General features: G+C 43.2%; 1 protein-coding gene across 1 annotated transcript in view; it reads right to left on the reverse strand.

Annotated features, from left to right (window-relative positions):
• Positions 1-2,710: 2,710 nt before the first annotated feature.
• The window catches only part of si:dkeyp-113d7.1 (uncharacterized protein LOC407709 homolog), a 32,226-nt gene continuing 16,815 nt past the window's right edge, over positions 2,711-18,121 (reverse strand). Inside the window, exon 2 of the mRNA XM_060942297.1 lies at positions 2,711-5,913. Within this exon, the coding sequence (XP_060798280.1) occupies positions 4,451-5,845 (1,395 nt within the window). The 5' untranslated portion in view covers positions 5,846-5,913 and the 3' untranslated portion in view covers positions 2,711-4,450. The remainder of the gene's footprint in view (positions 5,914-18,121) is intronic.

Consider the following 18,121-nt stretch of genomic DNA (forward strand, 5'->3'; position numbering starts at 1 on the left):
ACCAGTATCTCATTCTCATCTCATTATCTGTAGCCGCTTTATCCTGTTCTACAGGGTCGCAGGCAAGCTGGAGCCTATCCCAGCTGACTACGGGCGAAAGGCGGGGTTCACCCTGGACAAGTCGCCAGGTCATCACAGGGCTGACACATAGACACAGACAACCATTCACACTCACATTCACACCTACGCTCAATTTAGAGTCACCAGTTAACCTAACCTGCATGTCTTTGGACTGTGGGGAAAACCAGAGCACCCGGAGGAAACCCACGCGGACACGGGGAGAACATGCAAACTCCGCACAGAAAGGTCCTCGCCGGCCACCGGGCTCGAACCCAGAACCTTCTTGCTGCGAGGCGACAGCGCTAACCACTACACCACCGTGCCACCCGCTACCAGTATGTAAATCTAAATTCTGACTAAGTTAAAGTTTGGTGTTCCACAAGGTTCTGTCTTAGGCCCACTGCCCTTTGTTCTATATACAGTGGTGCTTGAAAGTTTGTGAACCCTTTAGAATTTTCTATATTTCTGCATAAATATGGCCTAAAACATCATCAGATTTTCACACAAGTCCTAAAAGTAGATAAAGAGAACCCAGTTAAACGAATGAGACAAAAATATTATACTTGGTCATTTATTTATTGAGGAAAATGATCCAATATTACATATCTGAGAGTGGCAAAAGTATGTGAACCTTTGCTTTCAGTATCTGGTGTGACCCCCTTGTGCAGCAATAACTGCAACTAAACATTTGCGGTAACTGTTGATCAGTCCTGCACACCGGCTTGGAGGAATTTTAGCCCATTCCTCTGTACAGAACAGCTTCAACTCTGGGATGTTGGTGGGTTTCCTCACATGAACTGCTCGCTTCAGGTCCTTCCACAACATTTCCATTGGATTAAGGTCAGAACTTTGACTTGGCCATTCCAAAACATTAACTTTATTCTTCTTTAACCATTCTTTGGTAGAACGACTTGTGTGCTTAGGGTCGTTGTCTTGCTGCATGACCCACCTTCTCTTGAGATTCAGTTCATGGACAGATGTCCTGACATTTTCCTTTAGAATTCGCTGGTATAATTCAGATTTCATTGTTCCATCAATGATGGCAAGCCGTCCTGGCCCAGATGCAGCAAAACAGGCCCAAACCATGATACTACCACCACCATGTTTCACAGATGGGATAAGGTTCTTATGCTGGAATGCAGTGTTTTCCTTTCTTCAAACATAACACTTCTCATTGAAACCAAAAAGTTCTATTTTGGTCTCATCCATCCACAAAACATTTTTCCAATAGCCTTCTGGCTTGTCCACGTGATCTTTAGCAAACTGCAGATGAGCAGCAATGTTCTTTTTGGAGAGCAGTGGCTTTCTCCTTGTAACCCTGCCATGCACACCACTGTTGTTCAGTGTTCTCCTGATGGTGGACTCATGAACATTAACATTAGCCAATGTGAGAGAGGCCTTCAGTTGCTTATAAGTTACCCTGGGGTCCTTTGTGACCGCGCCGACTATTACACGCCTTGCTCTTGGAGTGATCTTTGCTGGTCGACCACTCCTGGGGAGGGTAACAATGGTCTTGAATTTCCTCCATTTGTACACAATCTGTCTGACTGTGGATTGGTGGAGTCCAAACTCTTTAGAGATGGTTTTGTAACCTTTTCCAGCCTGATGAGCATCAACAATGCTTTTTCTGAGGTCTTCAGAAATCTCCTTTGTTCGTGCCATGATACACTTCCACAAACATGTGTTGTGAAGATCAGACTTTGATAGATCCCTGTTCTTTAAATAAAACAGGGTGTCCATTCACACCTGATTGTCATCCCATTGATTGAAAACACCTGACTCTAATTTCACCTTCAAATTAACTGCTAATCCTAGAGGTTCACATACTTTTGCCACTCACAGATATGTAATATTGGATCATTTTCCTCAATAAATAAATGACCAAGTATAATATTTTTTGTCTCATTTGTTTAACTGGGCTCTCTTTATCTACGTTTAGGACTTGTGTGAAAATCTGATGATGTTTTGGGTCATATTTATGCAGAAATATAGAAAATTCTAAAGGGTTCACAAACTTTCAAGTACCACTGTATGCTACCTGTAAAATGGTGATATTATTATTAACAGTTTCCACTGTTATGCTGATGACACACAGTTGTATGTTTCTGCAAAACCTGATGAGAGACACCAGCTTAATAGAATTGAGGAATGTGTGAAGGACATTAGACACTGGATGCTTATTAACTTCCTTCTGCTTAACTCTGACAAGACTGAAGTACTTGTACTCGGACCACATGCAGCTAGAAGTAAGTTTTCTGATTCTACAGTAACTCTGGATGGCCTTTCTGTTTCTTCGCGTGCAGCAGTAAAAGACCTCGGAGTGATTATTGACCCCAGTCTTTCATTTGAAACTCATATCGATAACATTTTCCAGATAGCTTTCTTTCATCTCAGAAATATTGCTAAGATAAGAAATGTAATGTCACTACGTGATGCAGAAAAACTAGTTCATGCTTTTGCTATCTCTAGGTTGGATTATTGTAATGCCTTACTGTCTGGATGTTCCAATAGGAGCGACATGATTTCGCCTTGATTATTATTCACCGATATTCACTTCACCTTCAGCAAATAATTATTAAACATTGCATAACTAATTATCGCCATGTCCCTACATGCTTGTTGATTGCCAAAAAACAGTAAAAAAGGGAACTTTTTATAACATTTTCATTAGTTTCTTTAATAACTCGTTCCAGTACATGATTTAAAGAATTACATGGTTTCTTGATAAACGTGTACACGGTGAGTATGAAAAGAAATCATCACTAAAACAGATATAAACAGATAAAACGGATACGAAACATTTCTACCAGACCCCCCTCCCCAGCCATAATAAAGAAAGACACTTGCATAATAGCAAATCGGTCACAAACAGGTATGAAAACGTATATAATTATATATAATGTAGAACTTTTTCTTTTTTAAAAAAAGGATAATACTTTGAGAGGTGTGAATAATGGAGCATAGGAGACAAAATCAATGTATTAATGTTCATCTGTAAAAGTCTTTTGTAAATGAGATTATTTATTTATGATCAATGTTTTCATGAATGTCATCTCTCTATCATTCTCACGGGGTGGAGTCAGTGATTATAAGTGCTTTGTTGACGAGTAGTGATTGGAGTGTATCTCTGAACCTGATGTTCTTCTGCACCTCAGAGTCTCTTGTTCATACGAACATCAGTTCATTCACAGTAACATTGGCGAAATAAGATTTGCTAATATAGCTATACTAATGTCAGCTCATGTTACTGAATTAGGCTCAAAGCAAAGACAGTCTGGTTCTGAGTTCCACCTCACCTGCTGTCAGGAAGGTTCGTGAATAACAAGGTTCCCTCATGACAGGATTCCCTTTGGTTCTGAAACCTTGATGGCAAACATCATGTGCTGAGACAGAATATTTTGGTCCTGGAACTGTGCACTGTTGTCATTTCAACAGCCTGAGAAGTCAACAGAGGAACTGATCAACTACTGTCACATTTGTGCCCAAAGAACTGAATCCACCCATAATACCAAAGGAACCAATCAGAGATCAGTTCCTGGACAAATCCCATGCTGGAGTTTAACTGATCTAAAATGTATTTGATTAAACGGACAAACCATTAATCTGCTCGTTAACCCACTGGCAGAGTGACAGCTCCAATGTGCCTGTGGTTCCACAGGAACCTAATTAACTTGGCACTAATACTGATGAAGGATGTGCGTTGGGATGTACCATTACCCCACAGAGGTAATGAGCAAGTTCTTGATTTCTTGGGCAATTTATGTCTCTGTGTGTTTATGTCTTTGACAAAATGACAGTGAATCTGTCGCTAACATTGTAGCCCACTATGGCCCATGATGTTCTCTATTCACACATGGCCATGTCTTTAGTTCTGCTCAACACTTTGTGTTGAAACATGAGGTATCGAAATAACTGGTAGCAGGACCTTCAAAGGACCAGAATATATCCATAGCCCCCAGGACTTGGGAATGAGTAACAAGCTACAGTTACAGCACTGAGGTGGTTCGCAGTACCAAGAACTGAAAGAACTGTTTAAACAAAACAAATAAAAAATGCTTAAAAGAGTTTTCTTTTCTCGTCTTGCTGGATGGTACGAGCCAGTGACCTCCACCAGTCCGGTCCACTGGGCAACTACAAATAAAACACGGCTCCTCCCTCATACTGAGACTATCGGACTGTGCTCATACCGCCTCTACTGCTGATCACAGCTGATCCCACCTCTGACAGGTAAACATATGATGAATAAAACCATTTGTATCCATTAGCCATTTGTAAATAAGTAAATTAAATAATTATGTGTATATATGTAAATATCATATTATTATTACAAACATTAACATTTTGTTTTATCTTCTGTGCTCCATTAGGTTTTAGCTGCACTTGTTCTTCGTTATTGCGCTTTCTCTCGTTTGTGGATCTGTTCATGTGCTTTGAGGTGACCCGATTGGCTGAAGCACTTGCCACACTGTGAGCATGCGTACGGCTTCTCACCCGTGTGGATCTGCTGGTGCGCCTTTAAGTGTCCGAGGCGGCCGAAGCTCTTGCCACACTGCGTGCACTGAAACGGCTTCTCCCCAGTGTGGATCTTCTCATGAGTCTTGAGTACACCCGAGTTCCCAAAGCTCTTTCCGCACTGTACACACTGGTACGGCTTCTCGCCTGTGTGGCTCTGCTGGTGGTTGCGGAAGCTCATCTCCTTCGTGAACGCTTTGCCACAGTGCTGGCAGGAGAATGGCCGCTCACCCGTGTGGACCAGGCGGTGTGTCTTGAGTTCCTTGGAGTGGAAAAAGGCCTTTCCACACTCATCGCAGGTGAACGGCTTCTCGCCCGTGTGGATGCGCTGGTGTGAGCGCAGGTCATCTGCCTTGGTGAAGCCTTTGGGGCAGAAGCTGCAGTTGTAAGGCTTCTGGCCCGTGTGTATCAGTTGGTGCCGCTTCAGGTTGCCCGCTTGGCCGAAGCTCTTGCCACATTGTGAGCAGGAGTACGGGCGCTCGCCTGTGTGGATTCGCTGGTGTGTCTTCAGATTTCCCAGAGTGCTGAAGTTCTTTCCGCATTGCGTGCAGGAGAATGGCTTTTCGCCTGTCAAGTTGCGAGGTTTGCGTGGTTGTGTTTTTGCTTTCGCAGTGTCTGGGTTTGTGGTGTTTGTGTTTGCATTTGCTGACTGCATGTCGTACATGTGAGCGGACGAAAATTCAATAACAGCGTCAGGGCGGAGCTTATTGAGCTCAGTGCGGAGCTCCGCCATTCGGATGGACTCAAGAATGTTTGACTCCATCGTGTCCGATGTTTCAGACTTCTCGGACGCGAGTGTTGAGTCATATTCGTACCGGCTAGCCTCAAGTTCCATTGCATAGTAACACTGCAGGTCAGAACTCTGATCCGATTTGATGTAGTCCAGGTTGTCATGTGACACGTAGTCAAAGGCATCATAATTCGGCTTATACGAGTCCAACTCGGAGCCATGGAATGAGTGCAGATCCGACTTGATGTATTCCAGGCCACTGATCTCCATCCTGACATGTTCTGATCCCAGCTCCGCAGTGCTCAGTGGCTGGATTTGGGACACGTCCACAGTGCGGATCGGTACCAGCTCCAGGTCCGGGTCGCTCTTTACACATGGCAGCATGGCCGTTGGCTCAGTGATCTCTGAGCTAAGCGTGTTCAGCATGGCTAGTGTCGGCGTCACACACTCGGCACGCAGCGGCTCCAGAGCAGGCGACATACACTCCGAGGCCAGAGCGTTCAGGCCCAATGCGATACACTCCGTCTCCAACTCAGCCATCATCAGCCAGATTCGTCCCTTAGCAGTCTACCTAATGCCAGCACTGCTGATCTCTTCCCTGATTCTGGACCCTGTACAAGCCAAACACACAAACACTCAAGTTAGAGTAATATTAGCTTGAGTTTGGTATAAAGATGAAATTGATAATAATGAGGTAGAGGAGGAGAAACATTAACATCGTATTCAGATCAAGCAACATGTAACCAGCATTACCACAACCAATCACTGTAACACAAACACACACTGGTGTAGCACAGTAAACACAAACTGTACAACAAACACACACTGGTGTAGCACAACAAATACACCCAGACCCGAGTATAAGGCACCAAACACACACTAGATTAACACAACACACAATGACGTAACACAACAAACACACATTGTACAACAAACACACACTGGTGTAACACAACAAACACACACTGGTCTAACACAACAAACACATTGTACAACAAACACACTGACATAACACAACAAACGCACATTGTACAACAAACACACACTGGTGTAACAGAACAAACACATTGGACAACAAACACACACTGGTGTAACAGAACAAACACATTGGACAACAAACACACACTGGTGTAACACAACAAACACATTGGACAACAAACACACACTGGTGTAACACAACAAACACACATTGTACGACAAACACACACTGGTGTAACAGAACTAACACACTATACAACAAAAACACACTAAGTTAACACAACAAACACACACTGGTATAACAGACAAATACACACTGTACAACAAACACAGTTGTGTAATACAAAAAACACACTGTACGACAAACACACACTGGTGTAACACAGCAAACACACTGGTGTAACACAGCAAACACACATTGTACAACAAACACACACTGGTGTAACAGAACTAACACACCATACAACAAAAACACACTAGATTAACACAACAAACACACATTGGACAAACACAATTGTGTAACACAACAAACACACACTGGTGGAACAGAACAAACACACATTGTACAACAAACACACACTGGTGTAACACAACAAACACACACTGGTGTAACAGAACAAACACACATTGTACAACAAACACACACTGGTGTAACAGAACTAACACACAATGTACAACAAACACACACTGGTGTAACAGAACTAGCACACATTGTACAACAAACACACACTAGATTAACACAACAAACACATTGTACAACAAACTCACATTGGTGTAACAGAACAAACACATTGTACAACACACACACACTGGTGTAACACAACACATTGTACAACAATCACACTTGTGTAGCACAACAAACACACTGCTATAACACAACAAACACACATTGTACAACAAACACACACTGGTTTAACAGAACTAACACACACTACAACAAAAACACACTAGATTAACACAACAAAAACACACTTGTGTAACACAACAAACACACACTGTACAGCAAACACATACTGGTGTAACAGAACAAACACCGGTGTAACACAACACACGAAAATGGTATGACAGACACACACTGGTGTAACAGAACTAACACACATTGTACAACAAACACACACAGAACAAACACACTGTACAACAAACACACACTGGTGTAACAGAACTAACACACACTACAACAAAAACACACTAGATTAACACAACAAAAACACATTGGACAACATACACTTGTGTAAGACAACAAAACACACATTGTACAACAAACACACTGCTGTAACACAACACACATTGTACAACAATCACACTTGTGTAACACAACAAACACACTGGTATAACACAACAAACACACTGGTATAACACAACAAACACACTGGTGTAATAGAACAAACGCATTGTACAACAAACAAACACTGGTGTAAAACAACACACACTGTACAACAATCACACACTCGTGTAACACAACAAACACACATTGGACAACAAACACTTGTGTAACACAACAAACACATTGTACAACAAACACACACTGGTAACACATTGTACAACAAACACACTTGTGTAACACAACAAACACACACTGGTAACACATTGTACAACAAACACACTTGTGTAACACAACAAACACACATTGGTGTAATAGAACAAACGCATTGTACAACAAAAACACTGGTGTAAAACAACACACGTACAACAATCACACACTTTTGTAACACAACAAACACACTGGTATAACACAACAAACACATTGTACAACAAACACACACTGGTGTAACACAACAAACACACATTGGACAACAAACACTTGTGTAACACAACAAACACACACTGGTAACACATTGTACAACAAACACACTTGTGTAACACAACAAACACACTGGTATAACACAACAAACACATTGTACAACAATCACACACTGGTGTAACACAACAAACACACATTGGACAACAAACACTTGTGTAACACAACAAACACATTGTACAACAAACACACACTGGTGGCGGCACGGTGGTGTAGTGGTTAGCGCTGTCGCCTCACAGCAAGAAGGTCCTGGGTTCGAGCCCCGGGGCCGGCGAGGGCCTTTCTGTGTGGAGTTTGCATGTTCTCCCCGTGTCCGCGTGGGTTTCCTCCGGGTGCTCCGGTTTCCCCCACAGTCCAAAGACATGCAGGTTAGGTTAACTGGTGACTCTAAATTGAGCGTAGGTGTGAATGTGAGTGTGAATGGTTGTCTGTGTCTATGTGCAGCCCTGTGATGACCTGGCGACTTGTCCAGGGTGAACCCCGCCTTTCACCCGTAGTCAGCTGGGATAGGATCCAGCTCGCCTGTGACCCTGTAGGACAGGATAAAGCGGCTACAGATAATGAGATGAGATGAGATGAGACACACACTGGTAACACATTGTACAACAAACACACTTGTGTAACACAACAAACACACTGGTATAACACAACAAACACACATTGTACTACAAACACACACTGGTGTAACGCAACAAACACACATTGTACAACAAACACACATTAGCTTAACACAACAAACACACACTGGTATAACAACAAACACACATTGTCCAACAAACACACTTGTGTAACACAACAAACACACTGGTGTAACACAACAAACACACATTGTACAACAAACACACAGTTGTGTAACAGAACCAACACACATTGTACAACAAACACACACTGGTGTAACACAACAAACACACATTTTACAACAATCACACACTGGTGTAACACAACAAACACACATTGGACAACAAACACTTGTGTAACACAACAAACACATTGTACAACAAACACACACTGGTAACACATTGTACAACAAACACACTTGTGTAACACAACAAACACTGGTATAACACTACAAACACACATTGGTGTAATAGAACAAACGCATTGTACAACAAACAAACACTGGTGTAAAACAACACACATTGTACAACAATCACACACTGGTGTAACACAACAAACACACTGGTATAACACAACAAACACATTGTACAACAAACACACACTGGTGTAACACAACACACACACATTGGACAACAAACACACACTGGTGTAACACAACACACATTGTACAACAATCACACTTGTGTAACACAACAAACACACTGGTATAACACAACAAACACACTGATGTAATAGAACAAACGCATTGTACAACAAACACACACTGGTGTAACAGAACAAACACACATTGTACAACAAACACACATTAGCTTAACATAACAAACACACACTGGTATAACAACAAACACACATTGTCCAACAAACACACTTGTGTAACACAACAAACACACTGGTATAACACAGCAAACACACATTGTACTACAAACACACACTGGTGTAACACAACAAACACACATTGTACAACAAACACACAGTTGTGTAACAGAACAAACACACATTGTACAACAAACACACTGGTGTAACACAACAAACACACATTGTACAACAAACACACAGTTGTGTAACAGAACCAACACACATTGTACAACAAACACACAGTTGTGTAACAGAACCAACACACATTGTACAACAAACACACACTGGTGTAACACAACAAACACACATTGTACAACAAACACACACTGGTGTAACACAACAAACACACATTGTACAACAAACACACTGGTGTAACACAACAAACACACATTGTACAACAAACACACAGTTGTGTAACAGAACCAACACACATTGTACAACAAACATACAGTTGTGTAACAGAACCAACACACATTGTACAACAAACACACACTGGTGTAACAGAACAAACACACATTGTACAACAAACACACACTGGTGTAACACAACACATTGTACAACAATCACACTTGTGTAACACAACAAACGCACTGCTATAACACAACAAACACACACTGGTGTAACAGAACTAACACACACTACAACAAAAACACACTAGATTAACACAACAAACACATATTGGACAACAAACGCTTGTGTAACACAACAAACACTCATTGTACAACAAACACACTGGTGTAACACAACACGCATAACAATCACACTTGTCTAACACAACAAACAAACTGCTATAACACAATAACATGGGTGCAAGTATAAAATTTTCAAAAACCTGAAAAGTCTGACAAAGTCAGTCGTGCATGGCGCAGCCATGCGGGGGGGTTTACAAAGGGAGGTGAGCCCCCCTTAGGGCTCGAAAAAAATTTAAATTACAAGTTAAAATGGTTGTCTCTCATGCAATCTCATGCAAACATTTATAATATTAATAGTTATATGATTTGCATTTTCACATTAAATGTTTAATACATTTCATCAATTCATCTGAAATAACAATATTTGAAGTACAAGGCTTGATATTTCAAAACAGCTAGCAACTACTAATTTAAATGTCGAAACAACCATTTTTAATACGCTTTTGCTGTGATACCTTTTTTTTCCAATATATACACAGCTTGAGTTAAAATAAGGTGCCACATGTCTTTATGTCCTCAGAAACTCCTGGATTTTAGCAAATAAGATTCAGCTTTTTCCATATACAAAAATATCTATATTTTATAATCCATTACTGACTACAAATGAGTTTTCAACCTAACAACCACATTAGAAAAGATAATAAAGCGAACAAACTTATTTCAAGACCTACCTTAATTTTATTTAATAATTGAAAGGTAATCAAATGTAAAAAACAAACATGTTAATAAAAGCAGATACTTGTGATGAATAATTTCAATTCCAGAAGAAAGCACATTGCATTTGCACATCACACAATATCAGATGACAATTTAAATCACCAATAAATGTTTTGAATTCACTTATTACTACATAGCACAAAAATCAGAAAAGTGATTCTTCTCATCGGCGTGACTTTTAAGTCCCTTCTTCCCGCTGGAGCCGGACTTGAAAGTCTTTGAACAGCAGTCACAATACGCAACTCCCGGGACGTCCGGTTTTCTCAGCCATATTCCCCATTTGTCACCGTTTGTGTCACACTCGCTTATCCATTCCCATCTCCATTTATTTCTAGACGTCTTTTCTAATTCTTTTGTATTGGAGCCTTCCGATAAAAACTTCATTTTGACATATTTTGATCAGCAACCAGAAGCAAAGCATGTGGATCTGTCGCAAGGGAGGGAAGCGAAATAAGGCTTATTATACAAGCTGAAGTTTCATTGGATGGCAGTTAACAGTGAGCCAATCAAAAGCACCGTTCTAACTTGCACCAAAAGAAACGGCGACTTATGGGAATAGCGGTGTTGATTTGGTCGAACAACGTGCTACGTGCGTGAAACATGATATCACACCTGTATAACACCGTGAAACAACCGGCTAGTCAGGACCGCTCGTCAGTGAGCGGCGTATAAATTGAATGAGGTTTGTGGCGAAGACGAGATGAAAAGATTTGTCTCGTGCAGAGAGACTGTTCCGCGGTAACCCGGTAATACACTGAGAGTGAGACAGTGAGAGGGCCACCCCTATACCCCCCCAAAAAAAATCTCAATGGATTTACACGATTTGGAAAAATTACTTTCAGAACCGAAAAAAACGGAGCTTCCGGCACATGCCGGAAAACTTGCACCCATGCAACAAACACACATTGTACAACAAACACACACTGGTGTAACACAACAAACACACATTGTACAACAAACACACACTGGTATAACACAACACACATTGTACAACAAACACACAGCTGTGTAACACAACAAACACACATTGTACGACAAACACACACTGGTGTAACACAACAAACACACATTCTACGACAAACACACACTGGTGTAACACAACAAACACACATTGTACAACAAACACACAGCTGTGTAACAGAACAAACAAACATTGTACAACACACACTGCTGTAACACAACACATTGTACAACAATCACACTTGTGTAACACAACAAACACACTGCTATAACACAACAAACACTGGTGTAACAGAACTAACACACACTACAACAAAAACACACTAGATTAACACAACAAAAATATATTGGACAACAAACACTTGTGTAACAAAACAAACACACATTGTACAACAAACACACACTGGTGTAACAGAACAAACACACTGTACAACAAACACACTTGTGTAACACAACACACATTGTACAACAATCACACTTGTGTAACACAACAAACACACATTGTAAAACAAACACACTGGTGTAACAGAACATGTTACACCAACAGTATGTTGATATAAATGGTGATATTTCTAGACGTACTGAGGTAAAGTTTGGTGTTCCACAAGGTTCTGTCTTGGGTCCACTGCTTTTTTCTTTATATATATGTTCCCTCTGGGTGATATTATTCGTAAACATTGTATTAGTTTCCACTGTTATGCTGATGACACACAGTTGTATGTTTCTGCAAAACCAGATGAGAGACACCAGCTTAATAGAACTGAGGAATGTGTGAAGGACATTAGACACTGGATGCTTATAAATTTCCTTCTGCTTAACTCTGACAAGACTGAAGTGCTTGTACTCGGACCACATGCAGCTAGAAGTAAGTTTTCTGATTCCACAGCAACTCTGGATGGCCTTTCTGTTTCTTCACGTGCAGCAGTAAAAGGCCTCGGAGTGATTATTGACCCCAGTCTTTCATTCGAAACTCACATTGATAACATTACCCGGATAGCTTTCTTTCATCTCAGAAATATTGCTAAGATAAGAAATTTAATGTCACTACATGACGCAGAAAACCTAGTTCATGCTTTCGTTCCCTCCAGGTTGGATTATTGTAATGCCTTACTATCTGGATATTCCAATAACTCACATACTCCCATGAGTTTCTGCTCGACATCCGCAGAACTATATTCACGGATATAAATCCAGCGGACGCGGAAGTGCTATGCGGCTACGGTTTGCTCCGGAGGCCTGCTCAATCACCGACCCCCACTCCTGCATGCAGCCCGCAGTGGAAGCACCACAGGCGGAACATGCGGAAGCAGAAGAGAGGCAAGTGCAGAGGTATCCGAGCTAGGCCAGCGGCTAGCCCTCACCAGCCGGCTATCCCTACCATCACTCTGGCCAACATACGCTTGCTGGACAACAAGCTGGATGATGTCCGCCTGCTCTGCTCATCTTTTAAATCTGTGAGTGAGTGTTGTGTCCTTGTGTTTGTGGAAACATGGCTTAACGACAGCGTCCCGGACTGTGCAATTCAGCTAGCCTGGCTAACATGCTACCGGTCAGACAGAGTGCTAGTCGAGGGGGGGGGGAAGACTTGCGGCGGAGGACTCTGTGTTTACATCAGTGATGCCTGGTGCCGTGATGCTGTTGTGGTTTGCAAACACTGCTCACCACTGGTGGAGTTTATGATTATTAAGTGCCGGCCATTCTACCTGCCGAGGGAATTTACAGCCATATTGCTGGTAGCATTATACATCCCTCCTGGCTCCAATAACAACAGGAGTGAAGCACTGAATGAACTCTATCAGCACATCAGTGAGCAGCAGACAGCCCACCCAGATGCTTCTCATCCTGGCTGGGGATTTCAATCATGCAAACCCCAAAAGCGTGTTTCCAAAACTCTATGGACATATCAACTTTCCCACACATGGAAACAATACTCTGGACAATGTTTACACCATGCATAAAGATGCCTACAAAGCCCTACTCCTCCCCCACCTTGGGGCCTCAGATCACTCCACTGTTATGCTAATGCCAGCATACAGGCCGCTGGTTAAAGTCACCAAACCAGCTACAAAACAGATATGTGTGTGGCCAGAGGGGTCCTCAGAGGCACTCCAGGACTGTTTTTCCACCACTGACTGGAGCATGTTCAGACAGGCGGCCACCTACAGCAACATCACAGATCTCCAGGAGTATACGGAGACCGTCACTGCCTACACGAGGAAGTGCATGGACGACATTATGGTCACCAGAACCATCTCCGTTCGGGCCAATCAGAAGCCATGGCTGACAGGGGAAGTCCATAGGCTCCTGTGGGCTCAGAATGCCACCTTCAGAGCTGGGGATGAGGTGGGCCTGAGGACAACTAGGGTCAATCTGTCATGAGGCATCAGGGTGGCCAAGAGACAGTATTCCAGGCATATTGCTGACCATTTCAACGACAGCAGAGACACCAGGAACCTGTGGCGGGGGATTCAGACCATCACAGACTACAAGCCCTCGCCGCAGACCTGTGACAACTCCACGTCTCTGCTGAATCAGTTGAATGACTTCTTCGCTCACTTTGAGGCAGACAACAGCACCACGGCACAGAAGACCCCACCACCTCCTGGCGACCAGGTGCTGACGCTGTCCCCAGACAGCGTGAGGAGAGCTCTCAGGACGACAAATGCACGAAAAGCCCCGGGTCCTGATAACATTCCTGGTCGTGTCCTGAGAGACTGTGCCGAGGAGCTCACAGATGTCTTTACAGACATCTTCAACATCTCGTTGAGCCAGGCTGTTGTCCCCACGTGCCTCAAAACCACCACCATCATCCCAGTCCCGAAGAAGCCGTCTCCCTCCTGCTTCAATGACTACCGCCCTGTCGCACTCACTCCCATCCTCATGAAGTGCTTCAAGCGGCTAGCCATGGGGCATATCAAGTCTGCCCTCCCCCCCGCCCTGGACCCTTTCCAGTTTGCATATCAGTCCAACCGTTCGACCGATGACGCCATCTCCACTGCCTTCCACTCAGCCCTCACCCACCTGGAGACAAAAGATTTATATGTCAGAATGCTGTTCATAGACTTTAGCTCAGCATTCAACACAATCATTCCTCAGCAGCTCATTCATAAACTGGACCAGCTGGGACTCAACACCTCCCTGTGCAACTGGCTGCTGGACTTCCAGATGGGGAGACCACAGACTGTATGGATTGGAAGCAACTCCTCCAGCACCATCACACTGAACACGGGGGCCCCCCAAGGATGTATGCTAAGCCCCCTCCTCTTCACTCTGCTGACCCACGAATGCACACCAACATCCAGCACAAATCTCTTCATTAAGTTTGCGGATGACACGACTGTGGTGGGTCTCATCAACAATGGGGATGAGACAATCTACAGGAGTGAGGTGAGCCGCTTGGCTATGTGGTGCAAGGACAACAATCTCTGTCTGAACGTGGAGAAGACGAAGGAGATTGTTGTGGACTTCAGCAGAGAGCACACCCAGCATGCTCCACTATCTATCGACAGTGCTGCAGTGGAGAGGGTGAGCAGCACCAAGTTTCTGGGTGTGCACATCTCTGAAGACCTGTCCTGGAGCAACAACACCGCATCACTGGCCAAAAAAGCCCAACAGCGTCTGTACTTCCTCCGCAAACTGAGGAGAGCAAGAGTCCCGGCCCCCATCATGCACACATTCTACAGAGGCACCATTGAGAACATCCTGACCAGCTGCATGACCGTGTGGTACGGCGCCTGCACCGTGTCCTGCTGCAAGTCTCTGCAGCGCATCGTGAGAGCAGCTGAGAGGATCATTGGTGTCTCTCTCCCTTCTCTTATGGATATCTATAACTCCCGCCTCACCCGCAAAGCCATCAGGATTGCAGGTGACCCCACCCACCCATCTCACAGCCTCTTCAGCCTGCTGCCGTCGGGGAGGAGACTGCGGAGTCTCCGGGCCAAAACCAGCAGGCTCAAGAACAGTTTCTTTCACCAGGCGGTCAGGAGGCTCAACTCCCTCCCTGTTCTGCCCCTCCTCCTCCCCCCTCTGCCCCCTGCCACAGATTCTGCTCGCACACCCCCCTGCCCCCCCTTCAGCATCTGACATGTCATCCTCACAGTTTCCCCCCCAACACACACACACACACACACACATCTCATCGTTCATTAACACACTGAACTCAGGGACCGCACATCTCACTTTACCTCACTCATTTGCACTATTCCGCACTACCTCACTTTAACAGCTGCTAGTTAGGATGCAGTGCTGCAGCACAGCAACCTATGGGCTCCCTTATGGTGATGATACACGGGGCAACTTTTTGGGCAATGTTGCCGAGCAATGTTGCTGGGCAATTGCGTTTTGACTCTTTTCTATTGAGATTGGGCAACATTGCTTCTTTCTGAATGGTTTTGATAATCTCTGGCAACTTTTTGAGATAAGCCAATCAGAACGCGAGTATTGAGTCATGTGACCTCCGGTGAGGTTCGGATCAGAAATTTCAAACAAATATGGCGGCCGCTCAGTGTCAGTGGAGTGAAGAGATGGAGAGACTCCTCATCTGTTTTTACGCCGGTAAGTTGTTATTTTAATATTCTATATGGAGGAATTTACCTCACCAAAGCTCTAAAAAACAACAGACAGCTTGATTAAATGGTCACAGCAAAAATTAAGACATCAATTTTTTTTTAGCTAACTGTAAACTGCCGTTGCTAACTGTTGTTGCCCTGAAAAGTTGCCCTGTGTCTCACCTAGTTGCCCGTTGCCAGCAACTTTGCTCGGCAACATTGCCCAAAAAGTTGCCCCGTGTATCATCACCATTAGGGGAGCCCATAGGTTGCAGTGCAAAGCACTGCAACTATTGTTCTTCTACGTATTTCTTCTTCTTCTTCTTCTTCCTCCTACGCAAATTTCGATTTTGAATAACTCGATAACCGTACGTCGCACACAGACAAACGATATATCAAAACGTGCGGCTCGATCGGACTCGCTATGCTATTACTTTTCTCTACAGATTACGATTTTTTCACGACGTAGTCGCGAAAAAATCGTCGAAAAAAACCCCATTCATTTCTATGGAATTAATTGAAAAAAAAGCACTTTTTCAACGTTTTTCAAACGTCCGCTGCTCTGGCATGCTTTAACCTAGAGACGTGATTCAAACTCTAAAACGTAGGAAAACTTCTCCTCTGTGGATCTGGCATTCAACTTTTCTGCTAGGTTCTACACTTTCGGATCAGTCCCGGCTCAAACGCCATGTGGGTTCTGGGAGAAAATCCGGCTTTTGAATGGGTGTCTATTGAGTTACACACCAGTGAAGCTCGTTAACTTAGAGTGGAGAGAGGTTGAAAATAAAGCTCAAACTTTCTCGCTTAAACTGTGTTTTCAGCCACAAATTTCACTCTACAGACATGATTTTCTCAAAAGTAGTAGGAAAACTTGTCCTGATTCACACAATGTGTCTACCTAAACGATAGGATTTACAGTTTTTGAATGACAAGCATCAAACTGAGGACAGGGCAGCTGACAGGCCTCATTGACACCCATTATAAACGTGAGAGAAAACTCACTCATTTTTAAATCGCTCCAGTGTCGTTATTTTTAACACTACAGACAAAAAAATACATCATTTTATTCAGGAGACCCTTCTAGCGCTCACTGTGAAAGAATTTTGTGAATAGCTGCTTCCGTTGTCAAGTTATTTGTCATTGTTCGAGGCCTGGTCCTTCATAAAAAAACAGTAGAAAACTCCAGACCTTGTGTGTCTTAGCTCATTGACACCCATTATAAAAGTGACAGAAAAGTCTCTCATTTTTAAATCGCTCTAGTGTCCTTATTTTTAACACTACAGAGAAAAAAATACATCATTTTATTCAGGAGACCCTTCTAGCGCTCACTGTGAAAGAATTTTGTGACTAGCTGCTTTTGTGGTCGAGTTATTTGTTGTTGTTCGAGGCCTGGTCCTGAGCAAAAAAACAGCAGAAAACTCAATACCTTGTGTGTCTTAGCTCTCCTGAGGCCCGTCGCCATGCCGACTGGGGCCAATGACAGGGCAGGTGGGGGGGGGGGGGTTGCTGTCTCAAGCACACACATAAATCATGCTCAAAATTTCAAACTTAAACTGTGTTTTCAGCCACAAATTTCACACTACAGACATAATTTTCTCAAAAGTAGTAGTCACACTTGTCCCAAAAAAACCTCATTCATTTCTATGGAATTAAT

Source organism: Neoarius graeffei, chromosome 16 (assembly GCF_027579695.1).
Source record: "Neoarius graeffei isolate fNeoGra1 chromosome 16, fNeoGra1.pri, whole genome shotgun sequence".
Classification (NCBI taxonomy): Eukaryota; Metazoa; Chordata; class Actinopteri; order Siluriformes; family Ariidae; genus Neoarius; species Neoarius graeffei.